The sequence below is a fragment of the Camelina sativa genome, chromosome 7, assembly GCF_000633955.1.
Source record: "Camelina sativa cultivar DH55 chromosome 7, Cs, whole genome shotgun sequence".
Classification (NCBI taxonomy): Eukaryota; Viridiplantae; Streptophyta; class Magnoliopsida; order Brassicales; family Brassicaceae; genus Camelina; species Camelina sativa.
Window position 1 is genome coordinate 16,869,885 of NC_025691.1, and position 17,220 is coordinate 16,887,104.

Genomic DNA, 17,220 nt, shown 5'->3' on the forward strand with positions numbered 1-17,220 from the left:
TGTTTGATGTTTGAAGCTGAACTTGATGTGCTTTATATAGATCCCATGCATGATGCAGACTAAACTCGACGCGTTCTTTCTTAAAAACGAAAAACTATATAGTTGAACTTCTTTTATGTTTTGTAAATAATGATGTAATTAGATATGTATTGATAAATCTCCAAGTGGTTTACTACGGGAGTTTGTAGTATTAAGTCAAAAGTTCTTATGTTAATCAAATTTGTGCTTGTGGTTGTGTTGGTTTGTGGTAGGGGGTGGAAGAAGGAGATAGGCCACAAGAAGGGTTTCACATAAGATCGGGCATCACCGTTGTGCTGAAGAACGCCACCATTAGAGATGGTCTGCATATTTAGCTTTTAAACCTTCACTGATTCTTGTGAGATTTTTGTAAGGAGACAAGTTACGTTCGATCAATAATTTAAATAAAACAACCTACTCGATAGGCAGAAAGATACCAATATAGGCATATGTTACAGATTCAAACCTATCTAAATCTGATCAAATAGATTTTGTGTAAAAGAATATCACACAATACCTATCCTCTTCGTTTACTTTTTTTTTTCTTTTTCTCTCTCGTAAGTCATTTTTCTAAACTCATCTCTCCTCCATCCCAAGTCTTGTCCAGTCTTCTCCTCCAATGACTAATCTGAACCGAAGAGTTGTGGAATCTCCGTATCAAATGATTTGCGGGAGCTTTTAACAATTTACGAGGAATTGCTTCCCTTGGTTGATTATTCACATGAAATTAGAGTATCTTTATTTCCTTCTGACTTGCAAGCCCTAGAAGATGAGTTTGGAAGATTTTGTGTCTTAAGGGTTCCTTAACAGCCTTTACAAGATACTCATCAATTCCCTCAAGACAATGGAGTTCAAGGTATGAACAATCATGAGAACTAGTTTCCTTAAAATTCATGGCAAAAAACCGGATGAGAATTGAGGAGTCACTTATATAGATTGTGGTTTTCGAAAGATGATTGTGTTAATAGGTATGATGCTCCTAAGCCATATAACTATGATTTTCATGAATGTAGTACTCCTAGTAGTGGTAGTGCGATGGGTTCTCAATATACTTCTTTTAAGGGAAATTTTGCAGAGGTTCCTTTTACCTGAAGTAATCATTTCTATGACCACCCTTGGAGTTATGTATTTGGTTATAATGGAATCCACACTAATCATGATACTATCTTAACACGTGCTAAAGACCGTATAGAGTCTCGTGTGTTGCAAGATATGATTGCTAAGGGTCCAAAGGAGACAATTGATGAGATATTTGACAATTTGATCTCACATGTATGTTAACTGATGCTTGCCCCTTTTGGCCATCAAGTCTTTCAAAAACTTCTACAGAAATGCATTGTTGAACAGATTACTCGGATTTTGGATATAGTCACTCAACAACCTCATCAGTTTGTTCGGCTTTGTGTCGGTTTACACGGGTACGCATGAATTTATGAGATTATTCTTATGCCCATTATTTGATCATCTTACTAACAACATTTTTATTTAACTTGTATTTTGTATCTTGTTTTGGAGATAACAAAGCCCATGCAATACAAGATTTGATTCGAAAACTTTGTTCTCTAAAGCAAATATCTCAGTTCATGGCAACTCTACGCCATGTTGCACTTCTATTAACCAAGAACGCTAATGCTAATGTGATATTGTTTTGCCTCAACCAATTCTCTCCTTCACATAGCAAAGTAAGCATCTCAATGATATTAACTAACATGTTTTTTCCATAAATTCATAGTGACGTCTTTTTATTGATGTCGTTTAAAAATTATATAATAACCTCACTTATATAGCTTCCAAACCTTCTTTGGTTGGTTGATATTTGAATAGACTAGTAGTACTAGGTGAGTAAAAGTGTAACAAAGGATTCGAAGCTCTCTTGATTTATTGTGTAATTTGGCTTGAACTTAATTAATTATGATTTAATTTTAATCCTTTTTCATGTGTGGTCTCTTCTATATTTGATGATAGTATCTTCTGGAAGTGATTATTCAATATTTTTACCAAATTGCAACTGATCAACATTGATGTTTTTTGCTTAAACAATGCATTGGACAATGCTCTAGAAAGCTAAGAGACCTTTTGATTAAGGAGATAATCACTAATGCTTTAAGACTATGCATGAATTGTTATGGGTAAAATAATATTTTTGGATGATACAAAGTTTTATGATTTGTTAATCGTTTTCTATATTACATTTTTACTCTTACATCAAAATCCAATTTTCTACTTATCAGAAACTATGTGGTGTAATATGTGTTGGAGTTAGAAGATTATCAGGTGGCAATGGATCTCTCAAAACATATTTATGGAAACTACATGCAACTCTCTTATGACAAGTGTTGGAGTCATGCAGTGCAGAAGTGCTTGAAAGGAAAAGAGTTTTGCTCCATGAGTATCATAACCAAGCTCTTAAGTGACATTGGTTCACTTCTTGTAAATCATTTTGGGAATTATGTGATTTTGACAGCGTGGATTGTGTCGCAGGTAAGAGATAAACATGATTTAAACTCGTTTGGTGTGGATTTAGTTTATATATAAATTTATGTTGTGTTTGGTACTGTTTTGTAGGATAATGTCTGAAATGTGTTGTTGTACCATATAAACAAAAATGTTCCGTTCAAGATTTGCAACATATATATATATATATATATATATGAGAGAAAAGTACTCGATAAACTCAATCTTAGGACATAGGAGAACATATGCAAAGAGAAGAAGATACCACGATCAATAAGTGGTGTTGTTGGATTGTTTTTGTTGCTTTCTCTGAGTATTGCCAATATTTTTTGTTAGTTCTTAGATTACATTAAGGTTTATGTATTAGATCATCTACTAGCCATAAACTATGCTTTTGAGAGTTTGGAAGATTTGGTGTCTCCAATTCAAGGGTTCCTCAAAAGCCTCTACAAGATACTCATCAATTCCTCTTCGACAGTGGGGTTCAAGGTACGAACGATCATGAGAACTGGTTTCCTTCAGATTTTTGGAAAACAAATGGACGAAAACTGAGGAGTCAGTCACATAGATTGTGGTTTTCGAAAGATGATTGTGTTAATAGGTATGATTCTCCTAAGCCATATAACGATGATTTTCATGAATGTAGTACTCCTAATAGTGGTAGTGCGATGGGTTCTCAATATACTTCTTTTATAGGAAATTTTGCAAATGTTCCTTTTACCTGAAGTAATCCTTTCTATGACCATCCTTGGAGTTATGTATTTGGTTATAATGGAATCCACACTAATCATGATACTATCTTAACACGTGCTAAAGACCGTATAGAGTCTCGTGTGTTGCAAGATGTGATTGCTAAGGATTCAAAGAGACAATTGATGAGATATTTGACAATTTGATCTCACATGTATGTGAAATGATGCTTTACCCTTTTGGCCATCAAGTCTTTCAAAAGCTTCTAAAGAAATGCATTGTTGAATAGATTACTTGGATTTTGGATATAGTCACTCAACAACCTCATCAGTTTGTTCGGCTTTGTGTCGGTTTACACGGGTACGCATGAATTTATGAGATTATTCTTATGCCCATTATTTGATATAGTCTCACTAACAACATTTTTATTTAACTTGTATTTTGTTTCTTGTTTTGGAGATAACAAAGCCCATGCAATACAAGATTTGATACGAAGACTTTGTTCTCTAGAGCAAATATCTCGGTTCGTGGCAACTCTCTGCCATGTTGCACTTCTATTAATGAAGAACGCTAATGCTAATGTGATATTGTTTTGTCTCAACCAATTCTCTCCTTGACATAGCGAAATAAGCATCTCAATGATATTAACTAACATGTCTTTTTCCATAAATTCATAGTGACGTCTTTTTATTGATGTCATTTAAAAATTATATAATAACCTCGCTTATATAGCTTTCAAACCTTCTTTGTTTGGTTGATATTTGAATAGACTACTAGTACTAGGTAAGTAAAAGTGTAACAAAGGATTTGAAGCTCTCTTGATTTATTGTGTAATTCGGCTTGAACTTAATTAATTATATAATTTTAATCCTTTTTTCATGTGTGGTCTCTTCTATATTGATGATAGTATCTTCTGGAAGTGATTATTCAACATTTATACCAAATTGCAACTGATAAACATTGATGTTTTTTTGCTTAAACAATGTATTGGACAATGCTCTAGAAAGCTAAGCGACCTTTTGATTAAGGAGATAATCACTAATGCTTTGAGACTATAAATGAATTGTTACGGGTAAAATAATATTTTTGGATGATACAAAGTTTTATGATTTGTTAATCATTTTCTATATTACATTTTTACTAAGTGACATTGGTTCACTTCTTGTAAATCTTTTTGGGAATGATGTGATTTCGACAGCGTGGACTGTGTCGCATGTATGAGATAAACATGATTTAAACTCGTCTGGTGTGGATTTAATTTATATATAAACTTATGTTGTGTTTGGTATTTTTTTTTTTAGGATAATGTCTGAAATGTGTTGTTGTACCATATAAACAAAAATGTTCCGTTCATGAGGTGCAACATATATGGGAGAAAAGTACTCAATAAACTCAATCTTAGGACATAGGAAAACATATGCAAAGAGAAGAAGATACCACGTTCAATAAGTGGTGTTGTTGGATTTTTTTTGTCGCTTTCTGTGAGTATTGCCAATATTTTTTGTTAGTTCTTAGATTACATTAAGGTTTGTGTATTAGATCATCTACTAGCCATTAACTATGCTTTTGAGAGTTTGGAAGATTTGGTGTCTCCAATTCAAGGGTTCCTCAAAAGCCTCTACAAGATACTCATCAATTCCTCTTCGACAGTGGGGTTCAAGGTACGAACGATCATGAGAACTGGTTTCCTTCAGATTTTTGGAAAACAAATGGACGAAAACTGAGGAGTCAGTCACATAGATTGTGGTTTTCGAAAGATGATTGTGTTAATATGTATGATTATCCTAAGCCATATAACTATGATTTTCATGAATGTAGTACTCCTAATAGTGGTAGTGCCATGGGTTCTCAATATACTTCTTTTATAGGAAATTTTGCAGACGTTCCTTTTACCTGAAGTAATCCTTTCTATGACCACCCTTGGAGTTATGTATTTGGTTATAATGGAAACCACACTAATCATGATACTATCTTAACACGTGCTAAAGACTGTATAGAGTCTCGTGTGTTGCAAGATGTGATTGCTAAGGATTCAAAGGAGACAATTGATGAGATATTTGACAATTTGATCTCACATGTATGTGAACTGATGCTTGACCCTTTTGGCCATCAAGCCTTTCAAAAGCTTCTAAAGAAATGTATTGTTGAATAGATTACTTGGATTTTGGATATAGTCACTCAACAACCTCATCAGTTTGTTCGGCTTTGTGTCGGTTTACACGGGTACGCATGAATTTATGAGATTATTCTTATGCCCATTATTTGATATAGTCTCACTAACAACATTTTTATTTAACTTGTATTTTGTTTCTTGTTTTGGAGATAACAAAGCCCATGCAATACAAGATTTGATACGAAGACTTTGTTCTCTAGAGCAAATATCTCGGTTCGTGGCAACTCTCTGCCATGTTGCACTTCTATTAATGAAGAACGCTAATGCTAATGTGATATTGTTTTGTCTCAACCAATTCTCTCCTTCACATAGCGAATTAAACATCTCAATGATATTTAATGAAAACTAACATGATTTTTTCATAAATTCATATTGACGTCTTTTTTATTGATATCGTTTAAAAATTATAAAATAACCTCGCTTATATAGCTTCCAAACTTTCTTTGTTTGGTTGATATTTGAATAGACTACTAGTACTAGGTGAGTAAAAGTGTAACAAAGGATTTGAAGCTCTCTTGATTTATTGTGTAATTCGGTTTGAACTTAATTAATTACGATTTAATTTTAATCATTTTTTCATGTGTGGTCTCTTCTATATTTGATGACAGTATCTTCTGGAAGTGATTGTTCAACATTTTTACCAAATTTCAACTAATCAACATGGATTTTTTTTCTTAAACAATGCATTGGACAATGCTCTCGAGAGCTAAGAGATCCTTTGATTAAGGAGATAATCACTAATGCTTTGAGACTATACAAGAATTGTTACGGGTACAAATTATATCCAACGGTCGGTTTGCTATATCTGGGAGGTTTTTAAAGACTTGTTACCGTCCCTTCAAATCACCACATGATCTTTCCTTGTGTTTTATCCTCACTCACACAGTTCCGACAGTCACTTCCCAGAAAGGTCATCCATCCTAAGACTACTCCAGCATAAGCACGCTTAACTGTGGAGTTCTCTCATGACTCTTGACCGTAAAGATAAGTGCACTTTGGTGACATAGGTGGTCAAATCAATTCTTTTAAACCTCTCCGCAAATCTTTGAAACCAGGGTGTCACAATTAATTTGTAACGCCCCGACTGCTACCTCTTAGTGGGTCCCATGTCAACTCCTGGTCCATAGGTCCACCTTTGGTGACATATGTGGCCAAATCAATTCTTTTAAACCTCTCTATATGTCCCTGAAACCGGGATGTCACAATTCACCCCACTAACAGATTGCAACGTCCTTGTTACGCACCAAGACCATCACCCCCTGACGGTGTGAGTCCACTCGACTCCATACTCCGAACCCAGACGAGTGTGGAGTCGAGTGGACTCACACCGTCAGGGTTCGGCTCTGATACCACTTGTAACGCCCCAACCGCCACCTCTTAATGGGTCCTATGTCCACTCCCATTCCATGGGTCCACCTTCCTTAATGGGCCTCATGTCTTCTCACTAGACCCGTGAGCCCATCTATATCTGACGGCCAGTTTGCTACATCTAGGAGGTTTTAAAGACTTGTTACCTTTCCTACAAATCACCACATGATCTTTGTGTTTTGTCTTCACTCACACAGTTCGACAATCACTTCCCGGAAGGTCACCCATCCTGAGACTACTCCAGCTCAAGCACGCTTAACTCTGGAGTTCTGTCAGGACCTTGACCGAAATGATAAGTGCATTTTGGTGAAATAGGTGGTCAAATCAATTTTTTTAAACCTCTTCGCAATGTCTTTGAAACCGGAGTGTTACTATATATATATATATATTTGGTCCACTTACTTTTTGAGTGGTTTCTATTAGAAAGCCCATGTGGATTTTTTTTCAAAGATGATAACAAGGCTTTGACTTCTCCATCCAGTGAGGAATTTGATGTGTTAAGGAATGAAGATCTTCCACACTTAGATAAAGTCATAAAACCATTTTGATCGCATGAAATTCATTCTCCGATGACACAGTTGTCACCGGATCGAAATCGCATCATAATTACGTTTTAGAAAGAGAGATGAAAAGCCAATACGTCCAGATCAGAATATGAAGTAATGGTGACGTTTAATTGATTTCTTGATTACATTACATGGACTTATTTTTTGATACATCTATATATATATAAAGTTATCTTTTCCTCTCTTCTTGTCCAGCCATGTCAGCAATATATTATTATTCGATGGGCCCAGCTCTTTGTTTCTTTCAGGGCCCAATATATTATTATTCGATGTATAGTATGTTCTGCAAAATAAAACCCTTTTTCACGAAGGTCAACGCCACCGTCTGCCTTGTGCGACCTCAACCGCCCCGCCTCTTCAGCGTTCCTCACTTCTATCTCTATCATTTCATTTTCCTTTGAAACTGTAATTCCAGTCTTGCATGTCAATCGTTTTGTTTTCCTTTGAAACTGTAACTCCATTCTTTCAATGTTCTCTCTTTCAATTGAAGTCCCACTACTTTCCCGTGTTACTTGAATTCCTATATAATGCTTTCCACTTGATCTCTCTTCTGCATCATAAATCTCAAATCTCTCTCTTTTACTATTTCTTATTTCTTTCTAAGTTTTTAGTTTTAGTGTCGGGAAAAAACAAACCCTTTGTTACGGTCATGGCGGTGATGAACGGCTGCAGGGCGGCGAAGCGAGCGAGGCGTTGCAACAGAATCTCTGCCGATCTCTACGATTTCTCTACTTTCCCCTCCGATCACACCAACGGCGGTGATTCCACCACCACCCAAGCGTGTGTCACTTTCCCTCATCGACGCTCTTCTCGAGCTTGATGACGTGGCAGATCATGCTCAGGCCTGGGGATTCGCCGGACGGTGCTTCAGATCTCTCTTCTAGGGTCATCTCTCTCGACGTTGTGGAGGAGGATGTCACGAGATCCTCTAGATCTGTCTACTGTGACCACTGCCGAGTCGTTGGTGAGTCCACGTCCTTCCAGATTCCTCAGATCTCTTTTCAAAATAAACTTTTTTACCTGTTATCATCGTGTGTGCATGCATTATATTGAAAGCAAATACTGAGCTAAACTTCTTTGTTTTTTCAAGGTTGGAGTAGTCATCCATTGTGCAGAAAGAGGTATCACTTCATCATAAGGTCTCGAGGAGACACTAAGGCTTGCTCGAGGTGTGGAATTACTCAGAATTTCTCTGAAGGCAGCAACTGCAAGTGGTGCAGCTTGGCTCTGGATATTGAAGACTGGGTTTACTCTCAGTTGAAGACAACACTCACCTCCTTCACGGTGTCATCCATTCCAACAGCTTTGCTCATCTCTTGTCTCTCAACGGGAGGGAAGGTGGCTCTGTTTTTTTTACTCGTCGTTCCATTATGGACTTTTGGGACAGGCTTACAAAAAAAAAAAACATACAAGGTTGATGCATGCTCTTTATTAGACCTTGTAGTAGAGTGGATTAGGGAGCTTAAAAGTCCTTCTCCCAGGGCTGTCCTTAGCCAAATCAACCCATTGGTCTCCAATGTTCCCAATGATAGTGTGGCCATTCCTCTCCAGATTCTTCCTCTCCTCTGACTTGAAGTTCGCTATCTCCTTGCTCGAGCCTGTTGGCCTACGTTTCCCCACATATACATATATCGATGTAAACTTATATTATATATATTTAAGTACTGTATATATGATTAAAGTTACTTTAACTATTCTTACTTGAAAAAGACATGCCTCCAGTAGGGGAATCCAACAGCTTTGAGATTCTTTAGAGTGACTTCCTCCAAATCTTGGAATCGTTCAGTGAGTAAGACGGGGCTAATCCCGAGTTCAAGGATGTTTTGGTAAAGATCCAAGGTCTCTGGGAGGACAGGAGCTTCTCCGGCCTCCAACCACTTCCTGAACGTCTCCGGTTCATGCTTCTTTGTTCTAAGAAACCAAACGAACAAAACGTATTGCTCTACTATATGTTGACATGATGAGTACTGCTACAAGAAGTTTAACTAAAACAGTCTATGCATGGTTGTGGTAGGACTAATTATAGTAATATGTATATACTCGTATCCATATTTGGCGTAAAAGGGAACATTAGAGAGGAGGGTCTCGTCTAAGTCAAAGATCCAAACATTGTAGGTGTCATTCTTTAGGACAAGGCCTTTAGCGTAGAAATAAGCCTCTTTGCACACTGTTTTAGAGTCTTAACGGTACTGTTGGGAAGTTGTCAAGTAGTCTTCAACATAGTCTTTGCAATTTGCGGGCACCGTCTTGAAGTTTATAATGTTAGAGGTCTCAACACCAAGGTGCCAACTTCGGCTGTTGGGGTAGCTGATGGAGAGTCGTTGTTTCTCTAATAACTCGGCTTCATTCTCAACGATGTTTGTTGATGTGAGGAGCTCGATGAGCCTAGGAACGGGTTCTGAAGGCCGGCTGTGGGAGACCGTAGCGGCCAAGAACAAGAGAAGTGAGAATAAGAGAATTTTCATTTTGTTTTTTCTGTATGGTTATTTTTTTAATTTATAATGTTTATCTGTGGCATATACAAAGGTTGGTATTTATAACAGCGTGAGGTTTGTTTTGCGTTATGGTTATTACTTATGATGATACGATGTGCCATATGGGGAGATAAGTTTACGTGTCTAACTTCGTGTGATGCAAATTAAATGATTGCTTATCCCATCACTATTAAGAGAATAAATGAGATTTTTTCACTTGCACCACTCGATTTTGGAGCACGTTTTTGATCGCTAATCTTTTTGTTTTTCGGGCAAACTATAGATGTTTGTAGAAGAGATGATTTGTTATTAACAGAGACTGACACTAATAATTTGTTATTAAATCATATGCTTGTGCAAATAACAAAATAATGAGCAAACAGAAAGAATGTCAGATATGCACAGACCATTAGTTCAAGGGAAAGATGCAGGAAAAACGTTCAACATTAAGTTCACAGTAGAATTCATTTTCCGACCTTATTATTTAGTTCTACAACTATGTTCGTAAGATACAACTTCTCTTGCTGCGCCGGTGGAACAATCAAAGTGAAGATAAATTTAATTAAAAATCCGAGTCAATAATAGCAGTAGATTTTACTCCTACTCCGAACTTTACCTGGAACAAAATCGAGTTGATAAAGTCACTCGCAGTGACACCTATGTTGGAGTAATATGGTCTGTCGCCAAAAAAAATCGGAACTTCATAAAAATTCCAATAACTTCTGATAATTAACTAAAGAATCCAGATCGGCATCTAACTACTGATTTCGGCAAAAATTGGCAAAAGCAAATGATTTGCATTTCAACAATTCTATGAATCTCTTATTTGTTTGTAAAATTGTAAACCACTAGGATTTCACCCGCGGTACACCGCGAAACTAAATTATAAATCATTGTATTTTAAATAATAATTTTTAATTTATTTAGTTTACAAATTTTCAATTAATTAACTTTTGTTCAATTAATTTAGAATTTGTCTAGAATTTATTTTCTTCTTCTTAAGTTTTATAAAGTTAATAACCTAATTACATTAATTTTGTTATTAGATAGAATATAAATTTCTAGATTTGTTTTGTTCTCTAGAACTAAACAGAAGTATTTGTTATTAGATATAATATTACAAAAAATTGATAGTGCTCTTTAACAAAAAATAAATATATAATAATCACTCCATTGTTTCTCCATAATTATCTTTTTTTCTTATAAAGATTTCCAAGATTTAGAGACAAATCTAAAAATCAAGAACGAAAGAGTGTTTAAGGGGGTTTTTAAGAGTTATGTAATTCTGATTGTTGATAAATAATTAGGGTTTAGGTGTATAATATTTATAGGGTAAACATTAGGTTGAGAAAAAAACCTTTCCAGGCAAAAAATATTCGATTAATCAACTAATTGGGGAGAAATTAGGTGTAATCTATTTTATTTTTGAAATATTCTTGGGATATGATATATTTTAGCATTTAAATTTCATTTAATTTTGAACATATATTTTAGGGGAAAATCAATGCGTTGAGATCAAAAATCTCGGCCACGGATCCTCCTCCAAGATCGAAAATTAATTTGTTTATTGATTACGCCGATTGTTTAGGAAATTTGTGTATAGAGAAAATATTGTTTTGTAAAATTAGAAACTTAATATTAATTAAATTAATTATAAACTTAAAGGGAGTGGTTCCATTGTTTTGGAAATTTATTTAGGATGAAAATCTTGTTTTCAAAAATAGAACTTAATATTAATAAATGAAAAATTAATTAATAATTAATGTCAGGGGTATGCTTATAAATATATATGAACTTCAGAATTTATTTCATAAATATCACAAAAAATGTATATATAGATTGTTGGGTTCTTCTCAAAAAACAACTCAGACAAATCCAAAGCTCAAAGTCTACTCTACATCGGAGAAATGGCTTATCTGCTAACCGTTCACGAGACCAGATATCTGCAAAACGGACCAGAGCCATTCACAAATCAATAAACAAACCACAAAAGCCCCAAAAAACAAACTGGATTTTAAGGCCTACAGAAAACAAAGCCCAACAGCTTAAACAAAAAAAAAAACCACATAGCGAACACAAAAAAATTAACAACTGTTACTTTGATACATTTTACAAATAAACCCAACTACCTAACCAATCCAAACTCACAATTATTGAGAACAAACTACTTGCACAGGTAAGTAAATACATAAGAAAATAATTAAACGGTACAACCACATAATTTAAAAGCAAATAACAACTAATTTTCATCAACCAGAACTTCGGACCTAAACTTCTAATTCTATGAAAACAAAACTAATAAATAACATGGTTTATCTTTATTACGTATGAAAATAGAAGTAAATAATACTAACACATAAACCATAAGAGAGAAGAAAAAAAAACAAATTAAAAAATACATACAACTTAAGCAGACCCAAAATTTAATAAACACATTACCAAAAAAACAAAATACCAAAACAACAGAAAAAAATCCACAATATAACTCCCGCGCATAGCGCGGATCAATTACTAGTTGTTTATAAACTATTATAAAAAAGAAAAAATTAGTTAATTTTTTTATAATAAATATGAATATTATTTATAGAAAAAATGAATTGTGTTGGTGGAATTAATTTGTTCATTTAAATTCATGGCCCGCGAACAATAAAACAAACTTTGAAAGTTTTAAAATAAAATTGTTAATTTATAGTAGTAGTCTTTGCAAAATCTTAATGGTTGTTTTTATGGGAATTTTCTGATATTGTAATCAAAAGACTGAAGCTCATCCTAAGGTTTAGCCCTCAAAATTCCGAAAACCTTGGAATAGGCGAGCCCCTGGGTGCTGGGTTTGTATTATAATTCATTTGTTACTATTAATAATCCTATGTTTTGTTTTTTTTCCTCCTAAAATTATGGAAGTGATTGGAAGATAGAAGAGGGTTTTGTCCAACAAATTTAAAACGGACGACGAACAAATATGATGACATGATACACACACGCGCGGCCACATGAATGCCAAACGCCCAAACCCTACATTTCTTTTGGCACTTTCCTCTTATTCTAATATAAAATATGTTTTTGGACATTTTTGCATGGCATCGTCACCTATCTCTCCTCCATTTGTCTATCTTTTTTCAGTTCAATGTATCATCAGCAAGAGTTCACTACCCTTGTTCTTGTTTTACACATTCATCCATGGCTTGTTTTTAGTCCAAGTTTTGGACTTTTCTAGCTTCACTTTTGATAGAATTCGGGAGAAAAGATAAATTGATAAACAAAAGGAAGAGTTAACGTTGGATTCTGTTTCTAATGAGCTTTATAAAGAATTATATCATTGCATACATCTAGCTCGAAACTTAATTTCCTTGTTCATATTTATCGAGTAATATTCATTTGTTTATTGTAAACACGACAAAAATGATATTGCATAGACATCTATTTTTCAACCTACCTAGGCATTTTTATTTTAATGAATTATCGCCAGTCAATCACTTTTATGGCAATATGATATATCGGCTCATCAGTTTTGTTTATCCATACGGTCTATTTTCTTTTGTCGTCATCCACACGGTCTATTTAAGCATGTAAATAGTGCTTAGTGCACATATATACCATTTGATTGTAGGTTCTTGTTTATATATTTTTATTTGTAAAAAGACTTTCTATTTAAAAAAAATTATAAAAATCCAGCCAATTTTAGTATTTTTAAATGGTTTAGGCCCAATAAACAAAAACAACATAAGAAAAAGATTGTAGACTTCTAGGTTAATCTAGCCGATAGAATAGTAAGAGTCACTTGATCACCCTAGGATGTTGAGAACCAATGCTGAAGCATCAAGGCAGCCATAGTATGATTTGAGTCCCTGTAGGAATCAATCCTACTCCAGATAGTGGAATCAATAAGGCGCTGGAGTTGGTCGGTGGTTTTGAAGCTCTGTCGATGTAGACGATTGTTCCTCTCAGTTCAAATCAAGTAAGAAGTGCACTGCCAGGTAAGGAGAGTTAAGCGACGGTGTTCCTTCGGGCCTCGTAGGGTTTGCATCTGGTTTATGGTTGAGTCCCAGGTTTGCTGAGGGTGAATTTGACATCTGGTTGCAATCGAGCACCATACTGTCCAAGTGAAAGAGCAGTGGTAAAAAAAATGGGTACAGCTTTCTGGGAAGAGGTTACAAAGGAGGCAGTCTTGATCAGTTTGTAGACCCCAGTTAAGAAGTCGATCTCGAGTAGGGCACCAATCGAGAAGTAAAAGCCAGGTGAGAAAGCAGTGCTTTGGGATACCACCTGAGATCCATACCACTTTACACCAGGGTACAATGGGCAAGTGATCTCACAGTTGATCATATACAAGGCCAGTGGAGAAACGCTTTATAGTGGCTCCGACAATCTCCCATTTGTACGTGTCTTCATTCTCGGTGAGGTTGACAGTTGTAAGGTACACTTGAAGAGATACTTGTTCATCAGATCTAGCATGAGGCAATGCCCATCGACCACGTGAGAAGAGTTGGGAAAGAGTGGCATTCCTGGGGATTCCCAATCGTGAGTGTGTAGGATTCAAGAGAAACCGTTGCATTTGTCCAAAAGGTGACCAATTATCCGACCAGAACCTACAGGTAAGACCATTCCCAACTCTTAGCTTTATCCAATTATAAGCTACCTCTCTAATTTTTACCAACTTGTTAGCCATCCATGAGTAACTTGGCCTTGGTTTCATAGTCCAGAAGTTGTTCAGTGAGCCACGAAGAAAATGAGACTTGAACCACGCTACCCAAACCGATCCCGACTGAAAGAAGAGCAACCAAATCAGCCTAATAGTGCAGGCTCTATTCCAGTGGGTGAGATCTCTTACTCCTAGTCCTCCTTGAATCTTTGGCTTAGTGACTTTATCCCATGATACCCTAGCAGAGTGATGACCTTCTAATGAACCCTTACAAAGAAAAGCACTACATATGAAATTTATCTTTCTAACGCAGGCCTTTGGAAGTACAAACATGGAGCACCAGAAGTTTGATAGACCAGCAATGATAGTGTTGATAAGAAGCAAGCGACCCGCAAAATATAAGGCCTTTGTGTACCAATTATTAATTTTTCCTTTTACCTGTTGCAATAGTGGTTCACAATCCTGAAGAGAGAGTTTCTTTGTGCACAGGGGAACACCAAGATACCTCACAGAAAGACAGCCATGATTAAGACCAATAGTGGTGGCGATAAGGTTGATTTCAGTATCGGACATTCCTCCAGTAAAAAAGGATGATTTTTGGACACTAATTGCAAGACCAAATAGCTCCTCGAAATCCTTCAATACTTGCCGAACATTTTGCACTGAAGATAGCGACCCATCCAGGAAGATGAGAAGATCATCAGCAAAACAAAGGTGTGTAAGCTTGGCCGCATCACAATGATAATGATACCCAATCTTCCCAGACTCAGCTGCTTTATTCAACATTAGAGATAGGGTGTTCATTGCAATCACAAAAAAGTAAGGGGAGAGTGGGTCACCTTGCCTGAGTGCTCTTTTACCTTTAAAATATCCGTGAACTGATCCATTGTATCCTATCATGAAATTTGTAGTGCAGATACAAGCCTTAAGCCACCGTAGATAGTGATCAAGGATATCCAGACCTTGAAGGCAAGTGAAAAGGAAGTCCCACGAGAGGGTATCGAAAGCCTTGGCTATGTCTACCTTTAGAACAAGTCGCTTTGGTCCTTGAGCCTTATGATAGCCATTTACGATTTCACCCGCAAGAATGGTATTTTCCAACAAATGACGATCCTGGACGAAGGCTGTTTGGTTGGGAAGGATCAGCTCTGGGAGTAGAGGTTTGAGTCTTTTGACGAGAAGCTTGGATATCACTTTGTAAAGAGTATTCAGGCAAGAAATGGGTCGCTAGTCAACGATCTTCGAAGCTCCCGGCCTTTTTGGCGCCAATGCAAGTATTGTAGCATTCGCCGAGGCTGGTAAGAAAGAGGGGCAGAAAAAGGACTAAGTGACGCAATAACTTCAGCACCAATCGACTCCCAGGCTGCTTTGTAGAAGCATGAAGTTAGGCCATTAGGGCCAGGCGCCTTGTTGGGGTTTAGCTTAAAAAGCACTGAGGTGATCTCAGTCACTGATGGGATTGCAAGCATGGAGCAAGACTGCACTTCATTGCATCAAAAGGGGTTTATCGATCGCAACCAGGCTAGAGTACTGAGTTGGGAGAATGGTGGCATACAAGTTGGTGCTAAAATAGCCTGGAAATGAGCGATGGCATGAATGCTCATAGCTACAGGGTCCGTTAGTATATCTCCTGAATCAAGGTAAACGGACTTTATAGTGTTATAGATTGCTCTCATCTGACACACTTTGTGAAAGTACGAGGTATTTAAGTCACCCTCCTTTAACCAGTTGACCCTTGATTTCTGTTTGAAATAGGATTCTTCAATGCCTCTGAGGAAAGTACACTTAGCATGAAGCTCTTTTTCAAGCTGGAAGTTCAAAGCAGACGGGTTCTAAAGCACTTGTACCTGCACATTTAGTAACAAACGGTTAGTTTCACACTCTCTCTCTTAAATTTTTGAAAAGTTATGTTGATTTAGTGACTTTAGTTCTCCTTTAATGGCCTTTTGCTTCCAGTAAAAATCTGTGAGGGTGAAAACAAAGCTTTCGGCCTGAATCCACGCTTCCTCCACTGTCTGATGGAACTTTGGATGTTTAACAAGGTAGTTAAAGAATTTGAATGGCTTGGTACCAGCACGGGGAAGGGTGTAGGCCAGGTTTACAAGGCTAGGGGAATGGTCTGAGGGCAAAGGAGGGAGAAAAGTAGTGATGCTATTCGGAAAAGAGTTGAGCCAATGATCATTCACAAGAACACGGTCCAATTTCTTTGCTACTGGTGAAGCTGGCTGATTGTTACTCCAAATGTAAAGAGGACCCTGAAACCGCATGTCAAAAAGGTCCAGATGTGTTAGGCAGTCCTTGAATTCAGTCATTGGTGGGGTGAGCGAGCTGACAACTGAAAAGGAGTGTTCAGCGAAGTGTGTAATCTGGTTGAAATCTCCACTAATAGCCATGAACAAGAGGATAAGGAGAAATACTATTGAATTTGTATTAACTCCACCCAAAAGTTAGTCCGCTCCTCCTTGATATTTGACACATAAACCGTTGTGAAGACAAAGTTGAACTTGTTTACTACGTTAATCTCACAGGTGAGTGTTTGTTTTGACTGATGCAGGACTCTCACATCAGCAGGGTCCTTCCAGATGATAACTATACGACCATCAGCAGGGTTCTTGTTTACATCTTACAACAATTTAAGTTATTGTTTTTTTTTAAATCAATAAATTAAGTTATTTTTGATATTATAAATTTATATAGAACTTATAAATTTCATAGGAGGGTGATTCGCATACGAGGATATCAAATGCTAAAATATGAATTTCTTTAGAGTTTATATAGTCTAATAGAGTCGTCTGCTAGTTGATTGTTCATATGATTATATTATAAGACGAGGCCAAC

The 17,220-nt window shown here is 36.4% G+C and overlaps 1 protein-coding gene and 2 pseudogenes across 1 annotated transcript; 2 read left to right on the top strand and 1 right to left on the bottom strand.

Annotated features, from left to right (window-relative positions):
* On the top strand, positions 863-2,151 carry LOC104704688 (annotated as a pseudogene).
* Positions 7,547-8,930, top strand: LOC109125637 (PHD finger protein At1g33420-like). The gene is made up of 2 exons (XM_019227670.1): positions 7,547-8,233; positions 8,360-8,930. Exons 1-2 carry the CDS (start codon positions 8,089-8,091, stop codon positions 8,836-8,838), a joined length of 624 nt encoding a protein of 207 aa, XP_019083215.1. The 5' UTR covers positions 7,547-8,088; the 3' UTR covers positions 8,839-8,930.
* LOC104701310 lies at positions 8,947-9,788 on the bottom strand (annotated as a pseudogene).

Coding starts and splice junctions, on each gene's coding strand:
- LOC109125637 (XM_019227670.1), top strand. CDS start 8,089: ATGACGTGGCAGATCATGCTCAGGCCTGGGGATTCGCCGGACGGTGCT. Junction 8,234..8,359: donor TGACCACTGCCGAGTCGTTG/GTGAGTCCACGT, acceptor TGTTTTTTCAAG/GTTGGAGTAGTCATCCATTG.